The 9,439-nt window shown below is 46.9% G+C and overlaps 1 protein-coding gene across 1 annotated transcript; it reads left to right on the top strand.

The window, feature by feature from the left end:
- The first annotated feature begins 418 nt into the window (after window positions 1–418).
- On the top strand, window positions 419–7,670 carry CCNG2 (cyclin G2). The gene is made up of 8 exons (XM_087737919.1): window positions 419–732; window positions 892–1,032; window positions 1,999–2,136; window positions 3,167–3,417; window positions 3,589–3,667; window positions 3,747–3,845; window positions 4,758–4,963; window positions 5,470–7,670. Exons 2-8 carry the CDS (start codon window positions 922–924, stop codon window positions 5,600–5,602), a joined length of 1,017 nt encoding a protein of 338 aa, XP_087594045.1. The 5' UTR covers window positions 419–732; window positions 892–921; the 3' UTR covers window positions 5,603–7,670.
- The last annotated feature ends 1,769 nt before the right edge of the window (window positions 7,671–9,439 follow it).

The following is a 9,439-nucleotide window of genomic DNA, read 5'->3' as shown; positions in this document are numbered from 1 at the left end:
CCGGTAAACAACACCCCTCCCGCCATCGCGGGGTGGGGGGGGGGAGAGCGCTGCCGGCCAATCAGCGGCTGGGGAGCGCGGACCAATCAGGGCGGGGGAGGGTTTGGGCGGACTTTTTAAAACCGGTCAGCCGCCAGAGGGGCTCCGCGCTCGGGTCCCTTTAAAGGAGTGGTGCGGCTCCTCCTTGTGTTCCTCCGCCTGTGCCTAGGGTTCCCTCCGGAGGAGCGCGGTCCCGCCCGGCTTCCCGCCGAGCAGGAGCGCCGCTGGACGGCTGCGTCGTGACCTGACCTCCGGGCCCTCTCGGGGCGCCCTGAGGGTGCGCGGCTGGAAGCGGACTATTTTACTTCTCGGCGGCGCCTCCTCACCGGCCGGGCCTACGCGGGAACGCTCCGCGCGGGGCCATCTGCGGGCCGCCAGAACAAAAACAAGGGGGCGGGGCCGCGCCGCCTCCATTTTGATGCGGGGCCCGGGCCGGAGCGGCGGCGGCTGCTGGGGGCCGGGGATGGTGCCGCTGCCGCGGGCATCGCCGTGACTCGTTGGGGGAGGCGAGCGGGGCCCGCCGCGGGCGGGGGCGCAGGCGGCCCTGCCTGGATGCGGGGCCAGCGGCGGAGCCGACCCGCGTCCGTGCGGTGAGGGGAAGCCGGGCTCGCCTCCCCCCCCTCCCCGCCGCGGAGGAACCGAGCGGTGAGGGCCGCGGGGGGGGGCCCGGTGCCCCCCTCACCACTGCCCCGGGTGAGTGTGGTGGCAGGGCCGGGCTGCCCTTCCTTGAGGCGTCCGGTCGGGTCTCTTTGTTCGCCCGGCTCCCTTTGTCCGGCGGTTGGGAGGCGGGGGGGGGGGGGGGGGCGGGCGGGCAGAGCTGCCAGCTATTGACGCCGTGTGTCTGCCCTGAAGGTATAAAAGGATCCGGAGGCAGGGGAGAAGATGAGCAGCGAGGCGCTGTGGCTTTTCAAGCAGCTGAATCTCCACCTGGAGCAGGAGGGGCGGTTCCAGCCCCGCGAGAAGGGGCTCAGCCTCATCGAGGCCGCCGCCGAGGTGAGGGGGGGGGGGGGCGGGGAGCCTCCTCAGAGCAGCCAGTACGTGGGTTTTGCTAAAAAAACCCTCCCAGCCAGAAGGGAGACGTGCCTTAATTTCGGAAAGTTAATTCTTCCTTCTGCCAGTGCCGCTTGCCTTTTGTTTTAACTCTGTCTTCATCTGTACACTGCATTATCAAAGAACGGTGACCTACAGGGCAAGTAAAATATGGAGGCGTTTAATAGTAATTGTTTAAAGTTCGAGTGAGCGCAGAACCAAGCGAAGTGTCTTATTTTCATTTTGGGAGCTTTTTACCACTGTGTCGTACCCCTGCAGGAAAGCTGGGATGTCAAGTAGGCAATGAACAAATGGGGAAGTGACCAGCTTTTCATTAGCAAGGTCGAGGGAAATGAACCTAGAAACACTCGCTGCTTAACAGAAAAAAACAAACTAAGCATAAACATTTCTACGTTAATGACCAGAGTTCCTTACTGAGTTTAGGGCAGGCTTGCATTCCTTTGGCTGCTTGTAAGGTTTTTTTTGAAAGAGCCTTAATGTTTAACAGAAAAAGTCTCTGAAATCAGTCTGTTTATTTCGAAACAGAACTTTTCTTGATTAAACATTGACATGCAGACAGAGAGAAGGATAAGCTGAGTTTGGTCACCTCTGTTTCCGTAAGGTCAGGAGTCACTGTGTACGCACGCAATGGGTAACTATTGTCTTAGAATAATAAGTGCGCACTTGGAAATGTGGTTGTGCTGGGTATTGCACCAGTGAGACTCAGGACCTGGCTGTAATCCCTGTGCCTTGGGCGTGTTTTGAGTCTTGAGTATCTAAATTGATTTTTTTAAGTTAGGAGAAATACAGTGTTTACGGAAGAAAAGAATTGCTTCCCTTCAATGTAAGTAAAAGATGACTTGGGGAGTGAGTGGTCACAGTCATGACTGCTGCCACTGAATAATTCTGACTTTGCTTCTCTTACCATAGAATGAACATACTCTGTGTGCGAGACAAAGGAATGCCAAGGTGGAAGATCTTTGGAGTCTGACCAACTTTTTTGGTTTTGCAACTGAAACGTTTGTTTTGGCTGTTAACATTCTGGACAGATTCTTGGCTCTTATGAAGGTATTTTGGGGGAAGACGACCTGCTACAGTGTCAGCTGGGAATATGCAAGCTTCTTGTCTGACAAAAAGGGGAGGGCTGTGATCTAGGACGGAACTGCGGCTATTTCCTTACTCTATGCTAGCAACATGTCTGAAGTCTTGCTTTGTAAACTTGAAGTCGAGTACAGTTCTTGCATGAAAGATGAGCTTATGTTGATGTGATTTATTAACTGCTTTATACCACGGCCTCTTCTTACCTCTAAAGGCAAGTAGCAGCATGGTTTATTTCCTCTAACAAGTCTGCAGCCTTCACCATGTAGATGTAAAAGACTAAGAAAGGAGGAATTAAGAAGGAACAAAACCATTTGTGCGGCAGACTATTTTTAGGTACCGTGGTAAAGCTTAGCTTAGCGCTGGAAGTAACACCAAATGATCGTTTCCCGGATGTTATTCTTCTCGTGTTTGTGCTGCTTTATGGCAGACAATTTGAACCTAAACCAGTTCCCCGTTATTAAGTTGGCAGAGAAACTGAAGTTGCATCAGTTCTCTGGTCTGACCGTCCTTGAGGTTGCACAAAACGATACGCTGGTACATGGGAAAGAAGAGCAGAGGTAGGAACAAGTTGTGGAGGGATACGACTGCCTAGAACAGGCTCAGGCTGGATTTGTGTAGGCTTCAAATGAGGGTAAGCGAGCGCTGCCGCTTGGAGAAGTGGGGTATTACAGTTCTTGCTGCAATCTATTTGCTGTGTAGTGATGTGGAACAGTTTCAATAGAGGGTGCTCAGCTGTTGAACTTAAATTCCTCTGGCTTAATTATGGCAGATTGATATTGCTTTATTGGCTCGGCCAGCTGTTTTGCTGAAACTGTTACAACTAGGTGAGGTCTGTGAGCTGACTGATGTCAGGTCTAGTTGAGATAAGCGAGTCTTTCAGTTGAATTGTGAATATTCAAAACAGCTCACCTAGGCTGAGCGAGCTGTTGGTGTTGCTGTTTGATAAGCGGGGTGTTTGGGGTGGGGAGGTATTCATAGTGCTTCCTCTTACTTTCAGGTGAAACCGAAGCATTTATCTTGCATTGGAGTTTGCTGTTTCCAACTGGCCGCCCGAGTAGTCGAAGAAGAATGCAATATTCCATCGGCTCATGAGATCATCCGGATCAGCCAATGTAAATGCACTGTGTCCGACCTGAAACGGATGGAAAAGATAATTTCAGAGAAGTTGCACTTTGAATTTAAAGCTACTACTGCCTTAACCTTCTTGCACTTGTACCATACTATTGTACTCTGTCATACCTCAGAAAGGTGAGTTGAGTTGCACGTTGGTGGTGGTCTAGGTTTGCTAAGCCCTTTTTCTCTTCAGGTGCCTCTTAGACGATTATGGCATTGGCTGTAGAGGCAGCAGCTCCTTAGTTTTCACTTCCTGACAAGGGAATGCTTGTTGATGAAACGCTTCTTCTCTTGGGTGTCTTACAGGAAAGAAGTATTGAATCTCGACAAATTGGAAGCACAGCTAAAAGCTTGCAACTGTCGTCTAGTCTTTTCTAAAGCAAAAGTAAGTAGAAGTAGCTTTCTTTGAATTCTGAGTAGGTTTTGGTTCATTTCACATGGAGTGGTGTTTTTTGTCCTCCTAGCCATCTGTCTTGGCCTTGTGCCTTCTCACTCTAGAAGTTCAGACCCTAAAATCGGTTGAGCTCTTGGAGATCCTTCTGCGGGTTCAAAAGCATTCTAAAGTAAGTATTTTCTGTGGGTTGTTTTTGCAGTTCCTGGGACTGGTGCAGTTAATGATGTAAATGTTACATTTAAGGGACCCCTGCTGTCAGTGTACAATCTTTACAGGTACTGTTTGGTATCGGCTGAAATAAGCAATGAAATGGGTCTTTAAGCATCTGTCTGCAACTCTTGTAACTAACATGGTTTCATTGGTGGAATGCCAAATGCAAAAAACCTGCTGCTTAGAGAATGAGGTCAGGTAGTCATTTTGCACTGGCTCATCTTGGTAGCTGCCTGGCAAGCGAAAGGATTATGGTTTAAAAAACGAGCTTAAATGTATAAAATCAGAAGGAATGCTGATCTCATGCCTACACAATACATGCTTTAACAAGCAGCTGATGTAACTTGTGCAGTTCTAGCTGTATGTTGTAGAGAACCTTCCAGTGGGTTCATAGAACTACAGTGACTGCTGGGCTGGTGATTCTTTTGCCTGAATAATGAACATAGGACTGGGAGCATGCAGCTAGAAGCTATATCAGTTGATGGTCTAAACAAGCTTTTCACTCTTATAGTCAAATTAACTAATGCAGTTTCTCGAGGATTGGTAAGTATGAGATTATTCCATTTTCAAGTTAGTTTCAATTTTTTAATTCCATTTTTGAAACGGAATAATCGTGTTTTCATTTTTCCTTCGGAATTGATAATGAAAAAGTTAACAGGAACTGACAGGCTAACTGTCAACTCAGACTTCAGTGTGGACATTTCTAGGAGGTACACAGGAGTTCAGCCCGAGTTGGACAAAAGTATCACAATTACCACTCACTTTTATTTTGACTGATTTTTTTAAAGTGTTTTCCGAGAAGGTAAAATGGAGGGGGGGTTATCTTTAGAGCCTGTGTGTAATAGACTAAATAGGTACTTCTGCTTTTCAGATAAGCGATAGTGACCTGCTTTACTGGAGGGAACTGGTCTCGAAATGCCTAGCAGATTATTCTTCTCCTGAATGTTGCAAGCCTGATCATAAAAAGCTAGTTTGGATTGTTTCGAGACGTACAGCCCAAAATCTACAGAACAGTTACTACAGTGTTCCTGAGTTGCCAACGATACCGGAGGGGGGATGTTTCAATGAAAGCGAGAGGTTGGTAAAACTTAGGCCAGGTGGTTAATCTGGGAATTCTCATTTTCTGGACATGTTAATGGCAATTCTGTATAACTAGGCTTATTCAGTACTAATTGGAAAAAAATGGCTAGCTTTGAAAATACTGATGGGCTTAAAATATATCTTAAAGAGAAGAAAGAAAAATGGGGAACTGTCATTGTGGTGTTCAAAAAGTACAAGTGCTTTATGGGGTGGGGATAGGCATTGCTATTTTTTTAAGGTAGGGAGGCTTAGAAATCATTTAAGTCTTCTAAAGTAATTTATATTTGAATTCTTGAACACTGGCTTCTTGGCTGGGAGGAGACTTTTGATGTTATGAGAAAGGAAATTGTGCTTGGTTATGATTTAAGCCTTAGTGCTGAGAAGATCTGGGATGTTAGACTGGGAACAAAACAGCTTGTAAGAAAACACAGGATTGAGGTGTACTTTGCCACTTCCAAGGGGTTGTGCTTTGTTTAAATTACCTTTCTTATTGTTCCTTCTAGTGAAGACTCCTGCGAAGATATGAGCAGCGGAGAAGAAAGCCTTAGCAGTTCTCCTCTAAGTGATCTGGAAGGCACCTTCTTCTTTGAACTCAAACCTAAAATGAAGTGGCAAACTCTTAGCTCTCGGTCTTAGCATTAAGTCTTGATTGTATTAGGTTGAGATGTTTCATGCACCGTAGAGTCTGTTGGCAATAATAAATGAGGTGGTCATCTGTAAACTGTATTAAGGCAAGAATTGCTGTGGTATATCAATGCTTTGAATGCCTGCCTTGTTTTTTTTTGTTGTTGTTGTAATTTTAAGGAAGAAAAAATCCCGTTCAGGTTCCCCAGTTCAGCAAAAAAGTTCACGTATAGTTCTGTTGTTAAGAAGCATAAATGTTGTCTTGTACCTGGTGGTCCAAAATGTTAGCAGCTAAACAGATGAGCAGTGTGCCCTGGCAGCAGCGAAGGCTGTCAGCGCACTGGGCTGTGTTAGCAGGAGCACAGCCAATAGATTGAGGGAAGCAAATTTTTTCTTCCCTTGATTTGGCATTCATTCTCTCTTTGGGACAGCGTCCAGTTTCGGGCTCGAGACCTTGATCAACTTGTGCAAGTCCAATAGGAAGCTGCCAAGATGATTGAGCCATTTGGGGCACAGGACCTGTGAGGAGAGGCGAAGCGAAGTGAGCTTCGTCAGCCTGGTGAAGTGGCCTTTGGAGGGAAAGAGGGATAGAACAACAGCCTTTTGGTATCGAAGAGGAGGTTGCTGAGGAGGAGATGACTTCAGGGTCTTGACTGAGAAGCATGGAGCAAGAACGAGAGGCTTTCACTGAATTGCAATGTGAGGTTCTCAGTTAATGGAAGAAGTTTGCTCCATGGGAGCAGCCCAGCATGGGAGTGGACCAAGTGGGGCCGTGCAGCCTTTGTCCTGGGACGTTCGTAGGATTCAGCAATGACAAAACCCCCGAGCTTGGTTTGAATTCAGCGTTGACCCTGCTATGAGCAGGAGGTTGGACTAGAGTCCTCTTGAGGGCACCTCCACCCTTCAGTGTTTTGGGAGTAGATGGAGTTGGCTTAGTAGGTGATGTGGAATGATAGGTATGCATAGTACCAGGCTGAAAGGATTTCCTGTCAAATGGGCCAAATGCTGAAACCGCTTTAATGCTTTACCTGCTCTGCTCCTTTTCAGCAGGATCTTGAGCTGTGTGCTCAAGGAGGTTGTTTCTTTTTTAAAGCTTGGTTTTTATAAACTTCAGGAATCCCTGTTTCACAGCAGGAGTTTGCGTGGCAAGCAGGAGGTTTCCAGTCAATGCTAGTTTTCACTAGAGGATAGTATAAAGCGTGTGGCAGGGAGTAATTTCATTCATTTTCTTTAATACAGATGTTCTTACACTGAAAATCACATGGTATACTTCAGTGTGTTTAAAATCTTAACTGTTAACGTGTCAATCCATACTATTAGGTTAGACTTATTAACGTGGTAAACCTTGGTAAGTCTACATTCCTTTTGATATTTAACCCTCGTAGTTGTTTTTCAGTATATTCATGTTATTGATTGAGTCATAATCAGACTTGTTTGCATGCTTATGTACAGCAGTTAGTGCAGGAAAAGTTGATATTATGCAGTAATATCAGGTAAAAGTGATGTTGATGAAGTAGTTGATGTAATGGTTTTTTCTGAACTTCCTTTACTGAAGCACAAACTGAAGCGTGGTTGCGTTTCTCCGTATTGAGAAGATGGCTAGGTAGCGAGCGGACTAATGAGCTCAGAATAACGGTGTGAAGTGTGGTGCCGAAGTAGAAATGAAGGAGCAAACAAGCTAAAGCCTGTTCTGTAGATGCAAGCGTTGGTTTAGAACGGTGAGAGTGGTGCCGTAAGTTCATAACTGTTACGTGATTTCAGTTTTATAAAAACAAAAAAGTTTACAAAAATGTATATAAAAATGTAAATGAAAAAATGTACAGAAAAAAATTTAAAACAAAAAATGAGCAGAAAATACTGTATTTTTTTACGTTATATGTAACTTTTTGTAGGTATGTTGCATGTAGATAGTAATTTATTGTGTACTCTGTATGATATAAATACTGTACATGTGAAGACTTCTTACCGCAAGGCTCCGCTCCTGGAAGCTCGCTTCTGCGATAGAGTACTTTCGTTACAGGTAACGAACCTACCGAGTCGTCTTTGAGAACAAAAATAAACCCAGTGCTGTATTTGTTAACTGGTGTGAGTTACAGTCGGTTACTTGAAGCTTTTGGCTTGCCTTTTTTTGTTGTTGTTGTGTAGCTTGTGTGCTACTGCAGCTGTGTTCCAGGTTCCCCACATGTTCTGGTAAGCAGTTTGCAAAGGAAAAAGGAGAGGCTTCTGCATGGCTTGCTGCTGGAGGTGAATCTCTTCTCAGCTTTGCTCCTACTGGTTTTGGAAGCTGGTGTGAGGTATCCTCTGCTTATCACCCAGCCGCAGCTGGGCTCTGTCGTGCTGGGATGAGGGTTGGGAATGGCGCATTCGCACATCTGGCAAAGGGGAGCTCCTGCTAGTGGTTAAGTTAGGGGTCATTACAGGCAAAGCGGCGTGGGTTTTGCTGGATTTGTGGCTGCTGCTGTTGCCAGTCTTCGCAGTGAAACGTGGTACAAGAACTCAAAGGCAAATTTGAGCTCGTTTCCATTTAGTCTCATCCTGCCCATCTTGCCTGAGTTGCCTACATTGCAAAAATCAAGGAATAAGGGGCTGTAAATGGTTCTTGCTGGGAAGATGTTCCCAGCCGGAGAAAGATAAAAAGAGGGAGCTGGGACCTGCACTCAGCTGCCTGCTGAGATGGCTGTAAGCATCACAGTAGACCTATTGCACCTTGTAGCTTGGTACAGATCTGCCCTCTTCTTGTCCTTTTTTAATTTTTTTGTGCAAGGGCTGGAGTGAGAGGAAGCCCAAAGGCGCTCCCTCTGCCGGGCCAGCCTGCCTTCCAGCGCTGGCCGCTGCTGCTGCCGTGAAGGGAAATCTTGCCTCGGATGCTGCGGCATCGGGGCAGCGTGTGTAGGCTGGGGCAGCGAGGCTGACAGTATGAGTGCTGTCACGCGCTGGCAGGGAGCATGTGTGGGAAGAAATACTGTTAAAATCATCCTCAGGTTTTTTCTTTACGGCCTTCACAGGTCCTTTTTTTATTTTTAAACACAACAACACACCACAAGGCTTCTCGCTTCCCACATAAAACAGATGAGGGATGGGCACTCGATATTCCTAAGTTCTGTATGAAATTCCCTTCTGCCTGATAACTCGTATGTACCACAAAGTCAATTATACGATGGAACTGCTCACCTTCGAAACGCGCGTTGTAATGTTGTAAGAGCAATGCCTGCCTTGCTGTCTGTCGTGACCGCTTTGAACATGAAAGCTGCTGCGGCGAATATGTTGGGCTTCTTCTTCAAAGGTGCCCACTCGAGTCGCTTCAGTCCAGCAACCGCCTCGCGTGGGAGGCGGCCGATAACGCGTGCGCTGCGTAGGTGGGCTGTTACGAAGGCAGGAAGCCATGGGCCGTGTCCCTGGGTTTATTAACAACTTGAGATTCGCCTGTTTAATAAAGCTTGAGGTGTACCACTCAGCCCCTTTCAAGTTGGTCCCGGCATGAAAAGAGATCTGCTTGCGAGAAGGTTGCCAGGTTTACTTCTGTGGTTCGATAATTGAGGCTCAACTTGGATTTCTGCCAGGTCGGATAGCTGCGTATCCCTCAAAGGAGGTTTGCCTGGCTTTGTTCAAAGAATGGGGCTTTTGGTGGTTGGCTTTTTAATAGCAGAGCTGTGCATGGGTTTTAAGTGCTGTTTCTCGTACCACGAGGTGAAACTTTGAATGCTTGCGGTCTCAAGAGTTTTTAAACGTGTGCACATTTTCAGAATTGCCTTGTCAGTAAGACTGGTTGGGGTGGGGGCTGAAAGGGAGTGTTTCTGTGGGGAAGACAGCTCCTGGCCGTAGGGTGTCCGTGCGGGCTCTGGGCTGTTG

The sequence above is a fragment of the Nipponia nippon genome, unplaced genomic scaffold (genome assembly GCF_047370975.1).
Source record: "Nipponia nippon isolate SJK-2023a ecotype South Korea unplaced genomic scaffold, ASM4737097v1 scaffold_6, whole genome shotgun sequence".
Taxonomy (NCBI): Eukaryota; Metazoa; Chordata; class Aves; order Pelecaniformes; family Threskiornithidae; genus Nipponia; species Nipponia nippon.
Note: the sequence above shows the minus strand (reverse complement) of the source record. Positions and strands in the feature narration are given on the sequence as shown.

Excerpts from the sequence above, each read along its gene's own strand:
- CCNG2 (XM_087737919.1), top strand. The coding sequence starts at position 922 with ATGAGCAGCGAGGCGCTGTGGCTTTTCAAGCAGCTGAATCTCCACCTG. Across the intron at positions 3,418-3,588 it reads CTCTGTCATACCTCAGAAAG|GAAAGAAGTATTGAATCTCG; the intron begins GTGAGTTGAGTT and ends GGTGTCTTACAG. Across the intron at positions 3,846-4,757 it reads GGGTTCAAAAGCATTCTAAA|ATAAGCGATAGTGACCTGCT; the intron begins GTAAGTATTTTC and ends TCTGCTTTTCAG.